The 24,210-nt window shown below is 29.5% G+C and overlaps 1 protein-coding gene across 1 annotated transcript in view; it reads left to right on the top strand.

The window, feature by feature from the left end:
* The window catches only part of LOC131853553 (gonadotropin-releasing hormone receptor), a 61,208-nt gene extending 41,387 nt beyond the window's left edge, over positions 1–19,821 (top strand). Inside the window, exons 2-6 of the mRNA XM_059204477.1 lie at positions 7,670–8,380; positions 15,617–15,800; positions 16,387–16,586; positions 16,869–16,990; positions 19,424–19,821. Of these exons, the coding sequence (XP_059060460.1) occupies positions 7,706–8,380; positions 15,617–15,800; positions 16,387–16,586; positions 16,869–16,990; positions 19,424–19,553 (1,311 nt within the window). The 5' untranslated portion in view covers positions 7,670–7,705 and the 3' untranslated portion in view covers positions 19,554–19,821. The remainder of the gene's footprint in view (positions 1–7,669; positions 8,381–15,616; positions 15,801–16,386; positions 16,587–16,868; positions 16,991–19,423) is intronic.
* Positions 19,822–24,210: the final 4,389 nt, after the last annotated feature.

The raw sequence follows: 24,210 nt of genomic DNA, 5'->3' as shown, positions 1-24,210 counted from the left end.
TATCATCAGAGATCAACGACTCTACGACTCGGTTTCCGTCATGTAATAACAATAATTCTCTTTATAGACGTGCGATTGCTGTCAAGTTTTAGAGCCAGGGGATTTTATCATAATAACATCTTTATACACTGTCCTTTTATATGCACAATATACCTCCATGACTTCGCATCTAACTTGTAGATGTTTTTATGAATTAAATTTGAAAAGACTTCGCAAAAAAACGTTTCCATTATGGAAACGTTTTTTTGTACACTGAATACTAAGTCAGTCTCACTCAATTTTTATTACTTACCAGAGACAACAGACTTTTGTCGTCTCGTAAGTTATTAATCTACAGCGTTTAGAAATATTTGTTATGAAAAACCAAGTATATTTAGTATTATACAAAAAAAAAAGGTTAATATATTTGTAATTGGAAAGTATGTGTTAGGTTCCAATTAATATTTTTAATACCTAAGTAAGATACACTACATTCTAAATGCAACTTAAAGACTGGAACTGCCACATGTTTACTAAAGTAAGACAGAGTTAGCTGTCCTTCTTCATGTAAAATACTTCATAATTCCGACAAAACTCATTGTTACTTTAAATATTTAAATCATAATCATCAGCCTTAATTATATTTTAAGGATAGCTAACTGTATTTAACGGTTATAGCAATACTACAAATATTTATATTCGTGTTATTTTAATAACATGAGCAACAGAATGGTAGGTAATTTAATAAACTTAGATGTAACTATTTGCACATACGTACTATACGTATTATTGAAATATTTATATGCTACGCAGATAGAAACTATTATTTTTAATATAATAAACATAATTACAAAAGTCGTAAGTGATTCGGTTCGGAGTTAATATTTTGTTGTTGGCTATTGCTGACCTTTATAGCCCTCCGAACAAGCACAGATAGCACTCCATACGTTGGGATGGAATAATAGAACCACTGAAGAACAACTCCTTTCTGACAGATACGACACCAGTCTGAGCTAAACGCTAGGAGTTCGAATCGTGATCCACGCCTTCGCAATTTTAATTTCCGTTCCGTTTTGATTCCTATTTCAATGGAGCACGGGATCGATGGGGGAGGAAGGCAACAGCGTTGGCGCGCGATGTCTGAAAATTCGTCACTACTATAAAACTAAAAATAACTAAAGTTTGCGGATAGTTATTTAACTTATATTTGTAATATTAGTATGATATTGTGGTTTTGGTAATTTAATATATATTTATGTGTGTAATTTTTAAAGATGGCTTACCCATGTTATTCTAGCATTTTTTTTATATAACTCAGCATAAACTGTAGTAAACTTACATTGCATTAATATTGTAATTATTTTTCATAAATCAATTTTTTTACTCATTTGAATTTTTAACATATCAGTCAAGATTATTTAGATACTCTTTAAAATAGAATCTATGCTCATCATAATTTGTATCTAGTTTATAATAGATAAAATTTTTTTTTTAGATTTATTTTGTTTTATCACTTACATACAATTTTTATATTTTCATTAATATAACATGACTTGTGTATGTAACATGTACGTAAACTAAATCAGATAAGAATACAAGAGGACAAGAATACATTATGATTAAACTTCATAAACCCGTTTAGTTGGCTAAACCACATTTAAAGCCATATCCACACTGGCCCTGAAGCGGTATGGTAATTGTTCACTTCAATAAACAATGGAGGCGAAATAATAGAGGTAGATGTTGTTAGATAAAGTTAGATTTCAAAGATTAATAATAGTAACTACGCTCATAAATCAAAATAAATTCACGTCTCAATGAGATTAGCCCCTCAAATTCTCTGTTTAGCGAGTTTATGTTAATGAATGCAAAATTTTATAAATTAACCTCTCAATTTAATTAATAAATATGTTAAGATATCACTTTCTAAATTGCAAAGTTATCGAATAATAACAATATTATTAAGATTTTGAATATTTAAGATTTGTTTCATGTAAACATCTGTACAAATAGAGATAAACAGTTCCTAGTGAGAAATGATACACGGAATAAACCCTTATTTTATTATTATATTACCGTAAATTTATATGACTATGAGTTTGAAAAATTGTAGGTACTATAACAAGGGTCAAGAGGATCTGTATCTCTAATTTTACTATATAGAACATTTATCATGTATATGTGTTTTTTACTTTTTGAGTAATATCTATATGTAATTTTTTTATTGGGTTGTTAGGGCTTGGTGCTGGGACTATGTATGATTGTAATATATATATATATATATATACATATAATTTATTTTAAATCTGTAGCGTAATACAATAATACTTACCAGATATAGATTTTAAGAAGTCTTGTCTCAGTGGGTATCTCCCCGTAATCATCCGCCAAGCAGAAAGCTTTGTTTTGTATATATTGGTGTAGAAACCAATATATACAAAACAAAGCTTTCTGCTTAGGCAATGCAATCACAGGATAAGATAATATGTCATCTTAGTCGTTGGGAATGGAAATGCATGAGTGGCAATGCGGGTGCCACATGATAATGTGATGTCTATAGTGTCGTTCATGTACCGACGACGCGACGATTACCAACAGATGATTCGTCAGCTTGTTAGCCATTCCAATTACATAAAAAAATGACAAAAAGAAGATATCGAGAATATATTATTCAATTTGCACATTTATCGTAATAACAAAAACTACATAGAATCTATGGATTGTTATGCAATCTTTTAGCAGAATATTAGGCACCTATTCTGGATAAGATTTTTCCATAGTATACGCCAACTATGTCAGATGTTTATATATATTATTACTGTATTCAAAATCTTCATTAATAAAAACCTATTAAGCAAAGTTCATTATACACTGAAGGATTACTTACAAGATTTAGCGGGCTCAGCATCACTTTATCATGCACGGGCGTTTTAATCTAGTGAATGTGTTAGATGTCTAACAATCTCTAGATTAAAATGCTTGGGCGGGATGTATATACGCATATTTAATTAAATATAATATTATAATGTAGAAAGTCATCTGCATCTTTCTAACCGATTTCAGTTGCCAGGCAGCTGGTATTAAGGCAACATTCAGTACAGATGTATAACATATTGGTCCTTCAGAATGGCAATCCATAATTGACACATTGACTCAAAGCTGCTTATTTATATAGGCGGCGGTCACTATTTCAGTAATATTTAAAAAATAGCAACAGATTTAAAGAGAAAAATAGTCAAGTTTGTTTTCAATTGTTCTCTACCTGCTTGCTGAACTGGAAAATATTTATACAAAATTTTGCATAAGCAGCTAAAATGCTCAGTCTCAATTAAATATAATTTCTTATTCTTGTGAAGAAGAATTGTATCCTAGGATACAATTCTTATGAAGTCTTGAGTACCTTTTGCGTTTATTTTTTTAATAAAGGAGGCAGCAATCAACAATTTTAATTTTTATGTTTATAGAGCAATCTCTGAGTCAAATTCGGGAACAATTATGTGATTTTTTTAAAAGATGAGATATTTAATGATTGTAACATATCAACTTTTAAAATTTTAATACGGTTTTATTAGCATATAATAAGTTAAATTAGGCAAATTTAATAAGCATTAGAAGTTATAAACGACTTAAAACTCTGCTGGTACTGAGCTGTTTATTATGTTCTAACAAGATCAATTTATGGAAATTTGAGCTTAGCTTCATTATAAGTTATTGAAGCATCATTTGGATATTATTATAAATATTATGTAAATTTGTGAGCATTACAGTGTAGGAAAAAAATATAACAATACAAAATGTATCTCAGCTACAAAGATGGATAGTTACAAGCAATAAACACGACAGATTGCAAATAAAAATAAGAACAGATATGTTGTAATAATGATTTATTTTTTATTTTTAAATCAATTATACGTATTCAAGTTATTGGACATTATTAAATTTATTTCTATGCATAATTTTAAAAATGGCTACGTTGAATTATTTACCTACAAAGAAACATAATATATATTTGTCCTCATAAATAGCTAATTTTTAGAAATGTGAGAATATCTATATATTAGACTTAAAAAATGCCATTTTAATTTCATCACATACTTCTAATGGTATCAGCTTATTAAGTTAAATAATATGTTCATAATCCCACAGGAACAAGAACAAAACAAGACTCAAAGACTAAAAGAAATATGATTGTTGAATGATTATTGCGTAGAAAATAACAAAGACAATATGACACTCCATTTTAGAAATCTAAAAACAAATATTTGTAAAATCCCTATCCCGAAAATTCTGTGAGAGTGTTTGTTTGAACACATTCCAGAAATATAATGGCAGCCTGTTTATTCTTCGTGTTGCAAATTTTATGTAAACCTGAAATACTTTTGATCATTGTATACGGAAAAGTAATATGAAATACACTTTGTAAGGAACAATATATTAATAAAAGACTTCATAAGTACAATACATGACAAGTCTTAAAAATATTGTCAAGATTAGTAGGTTATGTTGTTAATGTATTAATTATATTATGTTATTACTGTAGATGATACTGTAAAAAGCAGTTGTTACGCATATTATTTAAAATAATTATGACTCAAGATAATTCACACTTCACCATCTTTTCTTAATGTTTTTTTTTATATAAGACTATAATACACGACTATACCTAGGAAGCACCTAATAACAACATGCTATACGACTAAACAAATGTGCATACTCATAAATACATATATGGTTGTACCGTGCGAGTTATCGAACCCGCGACCATCGGAAGGTGTTACCAGTGCTAAACGGATGAGCATGTAATTTTTTTTGTTACAAGTAATATTAATTCTATCGATTGGACGTGAATAACCACTCTCAATTTTTATATCGTCGCATAATAACCGCACAAAATAATCCTAAAATTGAGAAGTTCATTTTATGATATTTTAAATCTTAAACCTAATTATTCTTTACTAAATATAAACTACAAATGAGTGATGTAATAATATCATTAAAAGTGCCTTTATAATATTATCATTACATTTCAAGAAATTTCATATTTGCAATGTTGTTCTGTAAACTTGTGTAAATTAATCTTTAATAAACTCTTGTATATAAATAGAGTTAACCGGCCATTATTTGTTTCGCTAAATGAGCAGATTGCGTTTCTACTTTTTCTGTTAAATAATTGCGGTGTATATAATATTTCACTGTGGATTATGTTTAAAATGGTGTAAGACTGAAATTTCTAAATATAAACTACGAATATGATTTCATCGTTGTACAACGTTGATATAAACAATTAGAAATCTTTATAACATAGGAATCAATGTATTAATACAATATAATTTTGTAAATGTGACAACCAAAAAATGTTTAATTTAAACTAAATTTTTATAATTTTTCACACCTAAGACTAGAACATTAAATAAATATAATAATTATAAAATAAGTGAGTGTATAGGTACATATTGTGCCCAGAGAGATGAAATATGTGGTTACCAAAGAAAATATATAAATATTTCATAGCATTAACAAATTCGAAATAATAGAAATCCGTTGCATTTTAATACCTTATTTATGTTTAATGAGGTATAAATATTACATTGGAATGGATTTTAAGAGCGACGAGAAAGCTTTGTTGCTATTATCTAAATAAATATTTATTAGCTACTCTAAGCATTAACATTGTAGAAGTAAAAATTCTTGTATTTTTCTTTAGTGAAAATTCGATTATATGGGCAATATTTTATCTTAAAATGCTGCTTTTTCCGTTACTGCTAAGTTAAATTATATTTATCACATTTTGTTATATTTTAAAAGCGTAGTGGTCTAGTGGTTCTCTATACCGATTTATATTCAAAAGATTGTGACTTCAAATATAGCAGACTTAAAAAAAATCTGCGGGTTTCAACATAATTATACAATTGACTAAATATTCTGTGGTAGAAACAACAATAATTAAAACAAAATTATTCCGAGAGACGGCTTTTGGCTTGTCCTAAACAGTCTTAGTCTGCTACTTAAAGTCAAACTACAAATTAGGCAATTATTTCGTAAAAGGTAAGTACGTCTATATATTTGCGACTTTTGCGAAGGGCTCTTTATATCGTACGGCAATCCAAAAACGTATAATAATATTAATTATAAAGACTGTGTAATATTTTATAATGACCCTTTTTAATAAAATGTATATCCGTGATACTTTTTTAGTAAAATAGCTTGTATACGGTCTAGGAAAAGTGAAAATTAGATAAGTTCTAGAACAGTCTTTTTTGTCCACCAAAGCTAAGAAAGAACTGTAACAAACTTACAGAACAAGATACTGTTCGAGTACAAATAACTTTTGTGGTTTTGCTTTTACATTAATATACTTCACTCCATTTAATTTATTTCTATTATTGCATTTTGTTCCTTTGTTAATAAACAAAATTACATTATGAAATTAATGATTTCTAACAGAAAATATTCCGAGTATTTTCTATTGGAAATCAACACGAGTATTAAGAGTATTATATCGAAAAACTAGACAAGAGGTCAAAGAAGTTTTAATCTAGTTCTCCGAGATGCAATATGTTTTCTATAAACTAATTAAGACTATCGAAAATAATAGTATTGTAGTAACACAGTCCTTGATATTTAAAATGATATAGGAAATACTCTTCAATTTCTTGCTATTGTATTTGTTGGAATTTTTATCATAGATATTTTACAGTCATGCATATTTGTTTAAAAGAATTATTTAAAAAAAATATGATTTATGTTGAAAAATTAATTATCATGTAATTTTTAATTCATTGAATTAATCTTTGTTCAAATAAGCTTAAAACCTTCAAATAGGCATATTTTTTTATTCTGCCACACATTCGGAACACAGACTCATTCATTACAAGAAGAACGATTAAAAACATGCGTATTGCTCTCTTAAGTAAATAAACCTTAATAATAAACTTAATATAAAATATATATATTTATACATGTTCAAAAATATGACAATAATAGTTCCGACAGAATCGTCTGAGCTAACCGTACATTAATTTACGAGAGTGAAAATTCTCAACCAACCTTGTCTGATACAATAAAAAAATATATTCCTTACAAGAATTTTTAAATGCATTTAAATTAAGTGAATCATCAAAAAATTTGAATATGTGAAAGCTTTTAGTTTTAATTATACTAGTACTTACCGTCCTCATACTTCTTATCATCATACCTTATATCATACCATTTACATAAGTACCAAATAAGTATTTACTGATATTTGAAAAATTATTTGAGAAATTTTTGCTGTTTATGTACGTAAATATTATTTATACGTACCAATCTATCTATAATCTATACTGGTATCATAAAATAATGTAATTTTTGCGTTGTGGTTTACTGCCAATTTTTAATTATAATTAAACGAATAGGAAGTTGGATAGTTTTTGGTTCCAAAAGTGCTATAATAGATTATACTTACTACTGGCTGATAAACGCAATTACGAATGGATGACATTTTCTCCGATTTCGAAATATTTTGCAGCTCCAATCCCATTAGTCGAAGCGGGATGTTATATAGCCTTTACGACAATACGACGACAATATATTTCGACGATATACAATAAAAATTTTCAAAATCGAACCAGTAATACCGAAAATTTAAACACATAACTTTACCTTTTTATAATTTATAATATAGATAACTTATGTTATATTATTGTTTCAGATCATAAAACTGGTATTTGAATACGTATGACGAAACATGGAGAGCGCAGGCAACAATACCACATTATATGACGACATTTTCTATCCAAGTGAACTCACACTACAAAGGGAGTTCAGTGACGCCAAAGAAATCATAACAAGCAACATTATAATAGCATGGCCTATAGAAAAATGTATAGAAATGCTTCACATAAATAACTCTAAGACTGAAGACTATACGAACCGCACATTTGTATATAATGGAACACACTTGAGGTGTTTAGATCATGCCCCAGTTTTGACTAAGAGCACTATAATTAGAGCTAGTGTTCTTGTTGCAATGGCCATATTATCTCTTTTTGGTAATATAGCTACCATAGTAAGTTTGAAAAGAGGGAAACGTAGCAGAGGAAGAGCCAGACCCTCGTGGACAGCTATCTACAGTCTCATATTTCAACTCAGTATAGCTGATCTCCTTGTATCTATATTTTGCATAGCTGGTGAGGCTGCATGGTTTTTAACAGTACAATGGTATGCGGGCAATATTGGCTGCAAGCTGTTTAAATTTCTTCAGATGTTTGCTTTGTACCTGAGTACATTTATATTAGTTCTTATTGGAGTAGATCGATGGCTTGCTGTAAAGTATCCCATGAAGAGTATGGCTACAGCGACTCGGAGTGGAAGATTAGTCATTATTGCGTGGACTTTAAGTCTTATATTAAGCATACCTCAGGTTAGTATAACAATATTCTACTGTAATTATATGTGATGATAGACAAATATGTCAACAAAATTTAACATCTACCAGCTGTTCAACAGTGAACATGACATATACGCTACTCTGACTAAAATATCAGGAAATCAATAACAGAAATAAAACGTGATAAGATATGATTATTTTTTTATATTAGGAGAGTGAAGATAATAATTGCAATAAATTAATAAAAGTATACCACATTTATCTTATGCAACTTAATCTAACGTAGTTTGTAATTACAAAGACCGTTGGTAGAAATTTAATAAAGTAAAAAGAAATAAAGTTCATTTTACGTTTAAGTTATCTGCCTAGTTGAGAGCAATTAAAAGTTAACGAGAATTTCTGTAGTAGAAATTTGTTAATTTTTAAAGTTACAGACCTACAAAATTGTTTATATAACATTATTACAAAAAAGTACCTAACATGTACATTAGTACATATTCAGCAGTCCCGTTGTATTCATATTATTGAAATTTTACGAGTATATACAAAATATGTTTTATCAGTTTATATATATTACATTTCATATTTAATTTTGTTTATAATGTAATAGATAACAAATCGTTAACGTACCTATAAGATAGAGCGATATAGCAATATCTGACATCGTGGTCAATGTCCAGAGGAATGTCGATCGATTTGTAGTTGATAAATTTGTTTAACACTTTCCTAGTCGGTCTGATTACGTACTTATCATGTACACGTTTGTTCACATTCACCACTATTATCTTTATGGTGAAATATGGGAGAAAGGGTAGACAATCAAGAGATATCTGTTTCTAAAAACATGTAGATACTGAACTATCACAGTACTTGACAAATGGTTTTAATAAAAACACAGTTATATCACAATGACAAAGTGAGCGAGTCTTAGTATTGGTTACTCATTAAAACGAAAAAATTTTAAACAATAAACACAGATGGCCGCCACAAGTGCGATGTTTAATCACAATTAGGCTATTGTTCACAGAATGTTGTAAACTTACCTACGTTTGGAATATACTGAATATAATTTTTCACACATTTAAAATATTCAGCGCTGCGGATAGGTGACAATGGCGTATTGGATACGCATTTCATACTCAGTTTATACCCAATTAAAAAACCTTGGACAAAAATAAATTCTCTTGAACCGATGGATATGATAGAGATATTGAGTGGATTACATATATAGTAGTAAATATAATTTATTTCGTTCCGATTGCGGTTGCACGTTACATACAAACTGTTACTTAGCAACAATACTTATTTTAAATGTGATGGATTATACTTTTTCTACTTCAATCAATGTGCCTAATACGGTCCCTTAATCCATTACATTTAAGACATTCTACATCTCTACATTTAAATAACATACATAATATAAAACAATATACAGATGATAAACAATAGAACTTAGCAAAAAACATATCCAAAATTAAATCTGTTAAAATACTAACAATTTCTGTTGGACCTATACCGCCCCCTTAACAGAATAATTTTGTAATATTTGAGTAATAATTTAACTTCGGACCTGATACACATTTCGTCAAGATATCTGCTATCATTTTTTCGGTCGGTAAGTATTTAATTATAATGCTATTATTAGCCACTGCCTCTCTAACGAAATTATATTTTATATCTATGTTTTAGTCCTATTGTGATTCATTTTCTTTGCAGCTATTTTATGCGCAAATTATCATTATAAATCAAAACTGGCTTACTACTTGTGTTAAATAAACTGTTAAGTATATTATTTAAATATACAGCCTTCATTGTAGAGGCATTTACACAGAGCTACGTATTCTGCTTCAGAGTGATACGCATTGTTGTTTTCGGCTTTCCCACGATATAATATATAAAATAAAACCTGTAAAAGATTTTCTGTCATAAGACCCACCCCAATCCGCATCTGCATAGCCATAAAAATTAACATCTTTCGATTTTCTAAAAGAAAGACAATGACTCAATGTCCCCTTTAAATAGCGTAAAACACGTTTAGCACAATTGAAATGTAATTCATTATAACAGGAATTAAATTGAGATAATAAACTAACAACATGTGCTATGTCTGGTCTAAATTTACAGCGAAATAATTATACATCCTATTAAATTTTGATATGGCAAGTATTCGAATTTGATGCTTTTTCTAATTTAAGACCTAGCTCCATTGGGGTTTTAACTGGTTTACAGTCAATGGACTTCAAGACATTTGTTATATATTGTTCTTGATTAGATATAAGACACCATTTAGTCTCCTCAGCCGCATACCTAAAATATACCTAGCAGGACCTAAACCTTTAATTTTAAATTTATTCAGTAGCCCCTCTTTCAGTTTCTGTTTTTCGTTTTCACAATTTCCAAAAACAAAAATATCGTCCAAAAAAAACAATTAACTTCCATTTATTATCATCTAACAGTTTTTGATATAAACATCTCTATTTTAGATTGTTCGAAACCTAAATTCAACATTTCCCTATCTAACTCATTAAACCAAGCATTCGAAGCTTGTTTCAGACCATAAAGTTCTTTGCAACTTAATACTTTTGATTCTTGACCTTTAACAATCGCCCCCTCGGGCTGATTACATGTAAATATTTTTTTTAATTTCCCATATAGAAATGCAGTAGTAACGTCCCATATGATCAATAAACCAATCGTATTCAGCAGCTAATGAGAATAGTAACCTTAAAGTTGAACTTTTATCACTGGTGAATAGGTTTCATTATAATCTATGCCACGTACCTGTGTGTAGCCCTTGACAACTAATCTAGCCTTATATTTACTTATTTTACCATCACTATCTCTCTTGATTTTGAATACCCATTTGCATTGAATAGCCTTCTTATCAGGTGGAAGGTCTACTATCTTCCAAGTCTGATTTTCTTCTAGTGATCGCAATTCATCATCAATTGCTTTCTGCCATAAATTACGATCAGATCTCGCTAATGCTTGCTTTATTGTTAATGGATCGCCATCAATTTCTGCAATAGCATTACAATGGTAATAATTTACAGATCTACGTTCTCAAAGAGGGTATCTCCTCTCGGGTTCCACAGGATCAGCTTCGATTTCAGCTTCTGAACTCTCCAAAATCTCACTGTTGACAGGTTCATTAAGTGTGCTTGAATCAGCTTCTAAAGAGTTAATGTCATGATTTATGTTCCGTTCAGGGCATGTTCTTGTCACAGATTCTTTTTGAACCTCCTCCAAATTTATAGGAACCACTGTGCTTTTCATTTCATCAGAAACGTTATCGCCAGGAAAAATATTTTACTTGACTTACATCAATTTTTCTTCCTGTCCATAGTTCCTCTGGTACAGCATTGGTAATAGTTTTTGTAGGACTTCTGTTCTTTAAATATGTTACGGTGTTCACTGCCTCTGCCCAAAATTTCTTACTGAGATTTGCTTCATAAAGCAATGTTCTCACCTTCTCCATGATGGATCTGTTTGCTCGTTTAGCTACACCATTTTGTTCAGGTGTATATGGTACGGTGGTCTGATGTTGTATACCTGAGGACTTCAAAAATTTGTCAAAAACACGATTACAATACTCTGAACCGTTGTCAGATCTTAGACATTTAATAGATTTGTTTGTTTGTTTCTCTACTTCTGCCTTGTATTCGCGAAATTTAGCAAATGTTTAATTTTTATTTCTCAAAAAATATACATGTGTCTTTCTTGAAAAATCGTCAATAAATAATAACATGTACCTCATCCGCTTAGAGAATGTTTCAATTGGGCCACAGAGATCAGTGTGCACTATTTCCAAGATATCCGTAGCTCTCGTACCTTGATTTTTAAAGGGACTTTTGCATGACTTTCCATTAATACAAGGTACACATGGTTCACTTAAATTTGTCGATTTTAAATTCATACCAGTTACTAATCCATTCAATTTACATATTTTTTCCACTTAGGTGAGCCAAACGTTTATGCCAAAGATTTGAAATTAATTTATTTGACAATGTCAAGTTGACTATCGGTTTTTCTTTTATTTCATATATTCCGCAAACTTCTTGACAAACCGCAATAATTTTATTTTCTTTCTTAATGCTACAACCTTCTTGGTTTAAATTAATTTCAAAAGATTGCTTGCCGAGACTAAGTTCTTGGACAAATCGGGAACATGTAAAACATCTTCTAAATTCAATTTAGATGTTCTTCGACATTTCCTTTTCCCTGTACTGGTAATTCTTGACCATTCGCTACTTTCACTTTTAAGTCACTTTTTTGACTTTTGTAATTCGATATCTTATTTTTATCGTGCGTCATATGATTAGAACAGCCACTGTCCAGATACCAATTTTTCGAATTAGTTTCTCCCATGTTCAGACAAACTAACCCAGAGACATTCTTAGTATATTGCTTTGTCTCTTTGCATTCTGATGCCTTGTGTCCTGGTTTATGACACTTGAAACACTTAAAAGTCATCTGCTTACGATCGATTGGTTTTTTATATGATCCCGCAGATTTTCGTGCTTTATTTACAGATAGAGCTTGTACTTCACTTGAGTTTCCTTCCGACTGTCTATTCGATTCCTGTAACAGTTTGGTTTTTATTTGCTCAAGAGTAATTGTTTTGCCACAATTATCTACAGCCATTATGAGCGGGTTATATTCCGCAGTCAAACCACTTAACATGATGGAAATAATCCAATCATCTGATATTTCTGCATCAATATCAGCTAACTGCTGCGATAAGTATATTATTTGCGATATATACTTATTCATAGAAAAATTTTCAAGTTTGCATTGCCCAAGCTGTCGCTGTAACGTGATGCGTCTTCCCCAACCTTTATCCTCAAATGCTCTGCAGAGTCTCAACCAACTTCTCTAGCAGTCTTCGCATTATATACATAAGTAAAACATGAGGAATCTAATAATAAACAAATCGTAGTACGGGCTTTACGGTCGTCATCTTTGAATTTGTCACAAAGTGTTCCAACTCTATTATCTTCCATAAATCCTTATTTTCAAGATAATTACGTACTTGAAATTTCCAGTTGGGAAAGTCCGAAGCACCCTTGAGTTTCATGATACCGTACATTCCATGACTCGACGTATCGTCATCTGCCATTTTCAGAATTTTGATTTGTTTTCACCACTATATTCTAGAATTCACTAAATTATATTCACTTTAGTGCTAGCCTAGCTAGAGATATTGAGTAGATTACATATATAGTAGTAAATATAATTTATTTCGTTCCGATTGCAGTTGCACGTTACATACAAACTGTTACTTAGCAACAATACTTATTTTAAATGTGATGGATTATACTTTTTCTACTTCAATCAATGTGCCTAATAGGATATTGTACTGTACATTTTGTTATAAATACATTAATATAGCATCAAATATTTACTTCTTGTAATTTGTAGCGGTCAAAGATATTATACGTGTAAAAATATTATAAACATTGTACTATGAACAATAAAACCCATGGATTTTTATCGTTCGCACAGTAATTAAGTCGGTATTTTATTGAAATGGACAAAGCGTTTAAATTCACCATCGTCAAACATAGGCAGAGATAAGTAAATTTGGTATATTTATATTGTTGTTTTGGTCATATTTGGTCACACAGCATAATAAACAAAGGTAGCCGCGAAAACTTTATCTAAGATTTAATAATTTATTAGGAGAAATGCAGGATGAAGTAAATAAATTACATAATCTGATAACTGTGAGTTATGTTCGTTGTTATTGCCTACTAAAATTAGGAATATATTATATTGGATACCATCTCTCTGATTTTGAAAATAAGTAAGAATATAAAGTACTTAGCGTGTGTAAAATATCTTTAAATTAACGAAACAAATATAGAAGTCTCTTCTGGATGCTTGGTAGAAATTCAAGATTGGCTGTCGATAGCAAACTTCTCATTTACAAGGCAATGTTTAAGCCAATCTGGACATATGGGATACAACTATGGGGCTCTGCTAGTGACTCCAATATAATGACAATACAACGAGTTCAAAACTATATATTGAAACAACTTTCGGATGCACCATGGTTTATAAAAACAACTGAGATCCACAAACTACTTGATATCCCCATGGTTAAGGATGTAATTAATGACTACAGCAACAAATACAAATCACGACTACACAGGCACCCAAATAGATTCGCTGGACAACTTACATTACCTGAAAACTTGCGCCGATTAAAGAAAAGGCGTGATATATTTGACCAAGATAGTCAGACAGGACTGACTTTTTAAGAGCGAGGAGCTGTTCTACTGAGAGCGGCACTCTACCTGTTACAGACGAAACACCACATCTGCTTATAGTCCATGTGACTGATTGCAAGATCTAAAAGAGAAAAAAAAAAAATTAACGAAACAATACAACTTCCTTGTAGCAGGCATTTAATACATATAATACATTATACATCATTACATATTATATATCATATAATACATATAAATTATTCAAAAGCATTTCTCAAAACTCGCGCAAATAATTATATGTCCCGTAATATATAAATAATTGTATTTAGATTAATATACCCTTTATTAGTTTCATATAGATATCTAGTAAAATGTTAATACAATATTCAATTAAATTATCTCTTAGTTTTAATATTTATTAATATTAATTTATTACAAAGAAACAAATTACAACTTTGTTGTCTACAAATTGTAAAATTATTGTACGTAAAATATAAAGTAATTAAGTAGTATTAATAAAGTAAAAAACTGAAAATAGATTCAATATTATAGTTAACGGCCTCAATGATTAGCTGTTTATCACACTGCCTTGCTTCCTGTAATTACTGGTTCGATTCCTCATTGCATTCATGAGTATAATTGTTTGTACAGATTTGTATGTTTCTTGTGTATAATTTGTATGTATTTACAAAAAAAAACTATATATCTCAATTTTTTATTAGTTGTTCAGTACCCATACACAATCTCTGCTTAGTTTGGGACTAGATTATCCTGAGACATTACATAATTATAATAATATAATATATTTAATTTAATAATTAACGAGTTATTTACTGCGTAGCGTATCTATATAATAATAATAATTTTAATACTAGTTAAAATAAGTCAACGTAGAAAGTAACTAATGAATATTAATTTTTTTTTATAAGTTATGTAGCAACTTATTTTAAATACGTTCTATTTAAAAATAATTGCTGCATAGTTACTCCTTGACGAAACCTGTTTACTCATAAATATTTTTAAATTTTTGTGGCTGACCACATCTATTGATTTGCAGACTGTAGTATTCCGAGTGGCAAAAGGACCATTTGTTGAGGATTTTTATCAATGCGTCACTCACGGTTTCTACACAGAGAGATGGCAAGAACAAGCTTATACAACACTGTCGTTAATCTTTATGTTTGTACTACCATTACTCATCCTTGTGTCTACTTATGTATCGACAGTAAGAACTATAGCAAGTAAGTGAATAGTTCAGACAATTTAATCCTCTTAGGTCTAAGGATATCTCTATGTAACTTAGGTGTATAGCTTTCTGTGAAGTAGTAATAGTGGTGCGTTTCTGTATAAAGGGTAAAGTTAGCCAGTGTAGTATTTATTTCATTGAACTAGAATGGCAAACGAGCTGACAGGTTACCTGATGGAATTAACCCTTGTCTAAAGACGAAAACAGACGCACAGAGTAGTATGCGTTAGTAGTGTGATCCAGTAATTTCACTAATTGCTAAATTTAATCTTACATTCCAAAGCATTGAATCACAGATTTAGTTTGGCTATTATTAGTAGAAATAGGGTTCACTCTGCCCGGCTACATCCTCACATTGTCATACTTTATTGTCCCTTTATCGTGCAGTGGTATATATTCTATCTAGTGTACCATAATCATTAATTAAATATACATATATAGAACTATATACTGTAATATTGATTAATTTTATAAAAGTAGGTAGCTATATTTATGCGTAAAAAAATGTCCTTGTTAATAAAAATGAAGTCTTTGTTCTAATAGTTATTTTTCTTAAAATAATTAATAAACTTTCCTTTCAGAGAGCGAGAAAGTATTTCAACCTGAAGTAATACGACAGGAGAAGTATCTAACTCCCGATATGAACAGACGAAGACTCATCGATAGAGCTAAAATGAAATCTCTAAGGATGTCTGTCGTAATTGTAGCAGCTTTTATCGTTTGGTGGACTCCATATTATATTATGATGATCATATTTACATTTCTTAATCCTGATAAAGATGTAAGTATAACCGGTCTCTATAACCTATTAGATATTTTTCATATAAATGCTATATAATTTAGGTAATTAGGGGTATAATTATTAATATTTAATATTTCGTTAATAATTGATCTGTAATTCTTTGTGTTAAAGTATAGTTTTAAATCAAATACGATTTTTCAGTTTATTCACATGCACCTTATTCACAATAATAGTGGAAGTGAGATCTTAACATAACGATTTTGTTAAAAAAATCGCACTAATATAAATTTTAAGAAATGTATATTAGACATTTCTTTTCAGCAAAGTGAAGAACTTTTATCGGGAATATTCTTCTTTGGCATGTCGAATAGTCTAGTCAATCCAGTTATATATGGCGCCTTCCATCTGTGGCCGAAGAAAAAGCTATCCAGACATAGCGACAGGTAAAAATATATATCATCAGTGATTCTAAGTATTTGCTTTTGAAAAGGGTAGCACATCTTTTTTTATTATAAGGGTTGAAACAACTTAAACCTTTGAAGAGAGCACAACAAATTTATCTTGAAATAATAAAAAAATACTTGATACCATTTTCTCGCTTTTGTTAAAAACGACGGGTCTAAGAGTCCTTACAAATGAAAGCAAAATGGTCTTTGATATAAACTGAAAGTATAGATCACTTTCTATTACATGAAGAAATATTTACATTTATTTGTAGTACAGTAAATGGTCTTATATATTTAATAGAATAGTTAATAATTATATATTTAATAGACTTATATAAAAAAAAAAGCTTTTTAAGCAGTGATTGATCTTGACTTGTATAAGTTGCTTATTTGTGTCATCGATACCAGGGATAAAAGGTGACGTTACTCATATATAGTTTAAACTTAAAATTCAAAATATCTTTATTTATGTAGGTCTATTACAGATTCTTATGATATGTCAAATCTACTGTCAGTTCGCAATAATTTCGAGATGAGAAGATCTGACTGAGAAGATCTGAGTAGAAACTCAGCTCGTATTCTTTTCAATTAAATAGTATATTCATATATATAAATGAATGAATAGTATGACCAGAAATCAAACCTGGCATCGACTGAAAACGACTGCGTTTCATATTTTGGCGATTGTTTATTGCCGCATTTGATTGAAAACTTACAAAATATACTCAGGTAGACCTAAAAAGATCGTCTGTTTTTGTCTTAGTTTTACCTATTTCAGCCGCACAGTACCTTTGTAAGCTGTGTTTTAGTGGAGGGGTGAGATAAGAAAGTGAAATTACAGGATAAGAGGCCTGACCTCATAGTTCTTCAGAATAGCAGCGCTGTCTAGTATAATGAACATCACGTGATAACATCATGTTCCATAGTGCTGTATGTGAATGAAAAGGTTACTACTCATCATTTGGTGGACCGTCAGCTTGTTTGCCCTTTCAATTCCATAAAAAAAACATATTTTTCGATTTAACGATTATACAATTTATTATACCTTTCTAAGTGATAAATAATATTTTACATATTGCGTCGATAAATATATATTTAGAATAATAACTAATAATTTTTGGACTATTTTCATTTTATCCATACTATTATACTTTTTTTTACCGTAATGTAATTTTTCGGTGTAGGTATTATAATGACATGTAATAAAATGTTCCTGTTTTCTTATAAAAAAGAACCTAACATTCCAAATGCTTAAGAATTATGGATATGCATATGTCAGAAGGCCTAATACATGGCTTTGAGCAATTTATTTAGGCAATAGACCTTTGAGAATGTGTTCATATTTCACAAAATCTTATTTCTTGTGAGATATAAATTGAGATTATGCTTCTGATTATACAGTACAATAGCACTGAGATATTCAAATTTTATTTGTACTTTCGTTAAAGCTTCGTTATGTTTTGCAGTATTTTCCACGATCGACTATCGGCTGCTTGCATAATGTATCTTTGTGTTAACGTTGAAACGAGACGACAATTTTAATCTTTATTCGATACGCTTAGTATTATGCACAATGATAATATTATCTAAATTTTCCTACTAGCTTATTGTTGAACACACGTAACGTAATGTTATTATTAATTCGGCTTGAATTAATCATACAGCTTTCTTCCTTGTGTCAGTAAATAATAAATAATTCGTTATATAGGAATACTTTATTTTTTGTGAGACAAAGTTTGTGTTCATAACAAATATTGTTCGTTCTACGAAAAATCTACTCTAATCGGGGCGAATTTAGTATGTAACAAGTTCGGGGGTAAAGCCTATCGATGACAAAAGAATTAACAAAATCAGTTCTGTTTTGGATTTTTGCCAAAGGTATCGTGTAACTTACAGAAAACATGCTTTTGTTTTTTAATTTAAAAGGCACGCAGTATTGAACTTAATAGTTTAGTGAGTTTATCAAACATATCGAAGAAGATTCTATAAACTACATGTAATAGTATATTATGAAGTATGGAATGATAATGGCTTTCACATATATTGAAATGTGAATATGCTTTGCACATCGGCTATATGTCGGTTATATTTATAAAAAAATATGATAAAAATTATCATATGTTTTTATTATCTTTCATTATTTTTACACAATACACATACAATTCAAAGAATTTCGTAAATTAATATTGGACTGTAAATAAATTTTCCTGAAGTTTATTAAAACTTACGTAATAAGTTTGCAATTATTTAAGAAATTTAGAAAAGTCTTTTTTAATGAAAAGGGTTTAATATTTTATAAAATCATAATCGATAGTTTAATTATAATTATAAGTAATTATCACCATAAGTAGACATTTATTTTGACAATTTTATTTACAAATATCTTACTGACATCCCTTGTAATAGTTTTTTTTTACTTATTTTTTATAGAGAATCCGGCGGCAACCAAGCTTCTCTGTTGCGTCGCGGTGACCATACATCCTCAGTGAGATTAACCACAATACGATCATTAAGGTCTTCAGCAAAATATTCAAATGGACAAAACGTAAGTCTTTTATAACAAGCGAGGGAAGTGAATAAACAGAATCGGATTTATAGTGGACATTACCTCGAAATGCAAAGTGGTATTAGAAACAGACATGTGACGTGTGTTGTTTGTACGGGCAGGAAAGCTTCTAAATACAGACACGATGTAGATATGTATGTGTAGATTATTTAAGATTCTAACTATATCAATCTAATGTATATAATGTATTTATGGTTACTGTTTTTTTTTTTAATTTAAAAAATGGAGATTAGTAGTACCGTCATTAAAATGTTGTTTTTTTTTACGTTGTTTTATTAAAGTATGAGCATATTTTTCTATTGTATTACGTAGTACCCTGTTTTCCATAGCTTTAAATTCGGGAAGTGTTCTTTTATTTAACGTTGAGTGGTTATAAATAAGACATAAAAGAGAAAATATTGTAAAAGGTGAGTATAAAAGGCTTATCGTTAATGAAATCTCTCTCTTCATAACGTTTTGGAACCTTTTGGAACGAAAAACAAAGCGGTATATAAGTGCTAATAACCAAAATGCATATCTGCACTTCTTTATATGATATTGAGTTTTCTTTGTACAATAAAGTTTAGAGCATGAATATGCTGAACATTTGCTTCTTTTAAGGCTAACTTTCAAATTTCAGAAACAGAATATACTATGTTACAGTATAATATAATAATGTCTTAGTTTTTCTCGGACTGGTTCAAATGAAGATTACGTACTTACTGATGCTAGTATTACTTAGTATAAAACAAAGTCGCTGTCGCTATCTGTCACTATGTATGTTTAAATCTTTAAAACTAAGTAACAAATTTTGAAGCCATTTTTTTTAATTGATAGAGTTATTCAAGATGTAGGTTTATATGTATATATTTACTACACCAACTAATCATTAACGGAAAGTATATTAATAAAAAAGAGCTCGTTATGAGCATTTATTTTCAATAACGCGATGTTAGTCACGCCCGGGAAAATGCTGGGGTGATGTGGCAAATTTCGAAAAATTTCTCGCAATCTGAGTCAAGATATTCTCCTGAGAGACAAGATTGCTTAAAACTGTGTTTAATAAAAATTCAAGTGAAGAAAGTTGATATAATGCGTATTATTGTATTATGGTTGTAAGGTATGTACCTAACTGAAAAGTAAAGTTAATAAATATTTCTAATCAATATACATTTTATTTTTTTTTATAATATTTATAATAGTATAAAAATAAACTTGTCAAGTAGAGCGTGTGTAACAACCTAGTGTTTTTTATTACACCGATGTAGGCCGAAAGTTGCGAATTCAAATTAGCCGATACACAAAACCTTTACCAATTCATATTTCTGACTGGATTTTGGTGACTGAAACACCTATAACAAAATAACTTAATCCGAGATACCCTGGTAGGTACAATTACGAGCTAAAGTGGATAACTGAAGATACAAGTCTTACGTTCACCATGACGTTTACAGTTGATAATATGAGTACCTCCGACTACTCTATTATATTATTAGGTACTCATATTTTCTTAACATTTCTAGAAAGATATATAATGTTATGCTATAAAAATAATAATTGTTGCAGAAATAAATTATTTTGATATCGAGATAATTTTTAAAGGTCATGTTATTTGCGGTTGATAGAAATATAAAAAGGTTAAACGAATTATTATTGTAAGATACAGAATATAACTATACACAACAAATACACAAGTTTCAAAGTATAGTTAATTTAGATAATTATTTATCTGGATATAATACAAATAATATGAATTATGGAACCCACTGCAGAACTAATTAAAGTAAGCTGAGCATTTAACAAGCACAATCTTTAATGCATTTTCCATAAAGGTCGCTCATTTTAAACAGTTTTAAACAATTTAGTTAAAATTCATCGTACTTTGCTAACAATTTCTACATTATGTGTCATTGACTCATGGCTTTATCTTTTGAGAAGTCGTAAAAGTAATTAGCAAATATGGCTCTCTGATATATAAAATTAAACCAAGCTTACGTGAAGTTTCACGTCCTATCTTATTAATAGATATATATTTTATTATATGCAATTATAAATAAAGATACAAATTAAACAATTTCGTAATCTGTTAACTTCTAAACATAGGTGAAATATTGAGAAAAAATAAGAATGAATAATATTTTATTTTATTTACAAAATTCATGGTTTAGCAAAGAATTTAGAGCATAATTTTTATAATATTACCCAGTAATTACGACAGTTCTAGTCAATAGTTGCATATCTTATCTTATAAATCTCAAGATTCTCTTTTTCATGCATTAAAAATAATGAAAATATTAAATTTGCTTACTATTCTCGGACGGTATGAAATCATCTGTGTACTATTGTAATTTAATGAAATTAAACCTAACTTCGCTGATATCTACATACTTTGAATCCAATGTAGCAAGAGGAGACGTTACCGCCATACCTTAAAATATTATACGTCTCATAATACTGAAAATATGTTTATTTTCATTCAATAACATACTAAGTACTTCAAAGTTAAGCACACCTGTGCACATAGATGGATTAATTCCGTCTCCCCCATCGAGGCCCCTTAAATATTACGCTCTAAACGTAATTTCCGATCCAATGACTAAATAATTAGTAAACTATGTTTACTGATTAATATCAAGTTTGTTATTTACTTTCATTTTGTTATTTTCATGAATCGTAGTTATTTACTTGATTTTCATTTTGTTTCTAAAATTTTGATGTACAAATTTTGATAACGATCGTACTGTGACTATGAGTTTAGTACACATTATTAATATTGACAATTGGGTCTTAACATAAATAATTCTATGGAAAATTAAAGTATTTATCTCTTCGGTCATTTCGACTAGGTTCCAATAGACGTGCTGAATGGAAAACAACGACGTCAATGTCGATGGGTACGGGAGACAATTTTTAACTGAGTGACAAATAAGTTTAACTAAATCTTGGTAGCATATATTATCATATTCATTGATTTTCAGTGTATGTGTTAAGTCCTAATAAAGTTTATTATTATTTGAATTGGAATTATCCTGAATATAAAATTGCAATTGATGAAAATAAGGAAGAAAATTTTATAATAAGTATGATTTATGTCTTGTTCTCTTCTTTAGCTCTGGATACAGTAAGAATAGCTGTATGTCATTTGATTAGTATTTAAAAAACATACATGACAAAGACGATTTATGTATGTGCACAAACTCTGAAAAAATACTTATATAATAATTTATAGAACAACTATCAAATTAGACGGAGCGATAACTTCAATAACATCGTAATTATTTGGAACTGTTGAAAGCTTCTTTATTATGCGATTTTTTTCTACGAAGCTGTAATATAATTGTCAATTTTCTTAACATTATTAATTTTATTGACTCTATGTATATCTGTTGTATGACCGAATATGCTGACGTAATCAAGATGGTTCTTAATAAATTTTGTGTATATACTTAAAATTTTAAATCTCGTAACTATTTATTAATTTAATTCTACCAAGATATGGAATTGCTTTATCTTTATTGCGCACAATTACTACTGCCTAACACAATTAAAAAGGTTAAATATGCTGCATTCTATTTACCTTTTCTATAAGGAATTAAGAAAAGTTAATAACAGATTTTGTAAACACTGCCTCCCGACGTAGCAGATTAATTAATGGATTTGCATACGAATATTCCCTCCGTCTATTTAAACTTATATGAACTCATATTTACTTCAATATTTTGAGTGAGGATGATAAACACATTCAGAATAATAAGTAAAGAGAATGAAAGTAGTATAAAAATAAACTGAATACAAATAAAAGTACCTACTGTCGATTTTAAACGCTACGCTTATATTAGCTCAACATGTAATATAATTGTATAATTGTAATACTGTTACTGTACTGTACTGTTTGTATAGTAAAGTTTTACGTAAAAACTGGTTTAATAAAAATATATTCAATACGTAGTTCAAAGAAAGCTGAAAAAATAACCCCTAAAAAGGAGATTTTTTTTTTTAATATATGTGGTGGGGCAATGGGGGTGAAAGAGAGAAAAGACATTCTGAAAATAATCAATCTTACTATGGGTATGAAATTGAGAGAAGCAACAGTTCTAATATAAATTTAATTTCTAATATACTAAATCAACCACTGTATCCTATTGTAATAATTAAACATGCCTGATGTTTAATTATTACAATAGGAGGCATTTATTTCAGACTAGTGGTCTGCTGCTTCGGTTTGTCCCAGCTGCTCTAAACTTTGTAAGTTTTATATCTCTTAGCAAAAAATATATATCTAATAGTGTATCTTCCAAAATTTAAAGAAGTTTCAATATCAGTGCCGTGAGCTGATTTTTATCAGATTTGATATGTAAAACACAAACTCAATATCTTTATGTAATTTATTCAGATGGTTATTACCACACAGATTTTTTTTATACTCCCTTATATTTCTAGGAAGATTAAAAAATCATTATTATTCCAATATTGTCTCAATTATTCTCATCCTTAGATATTTAGTACATTCAAATAATAAATATTGACATAGTAAAAGTAATTTCAAGGATTTATTTAATTAATTGAGCTTGATTTCTCTAGAGTTTCGAATAGGTACCCAGACTCTAATTATACCTACCCATCGACTAAATTAATTACACAGTCTCTACGACATGCCAGAAGTAAAAACAAT

Source organism: Achroia grisella, unplaced genomic scaffold, assembly GCF_030625045.1.
Source record: "Achroia grisella isolate CSIRO2021 unplaced genomic scaffold, CSIRO_AGI_Agris_v1 utg1186, whole genome shotgun sequence".
Lineage (NCBI taxonomy): Eukaryota > Metazoa > Arthropoda > Insecta > Lepidoptera > Pyralidae > Achroia > Achroia grisella.
This window is presented reverse-complemented; position numbering and strand designations above follow the sequence as displayed.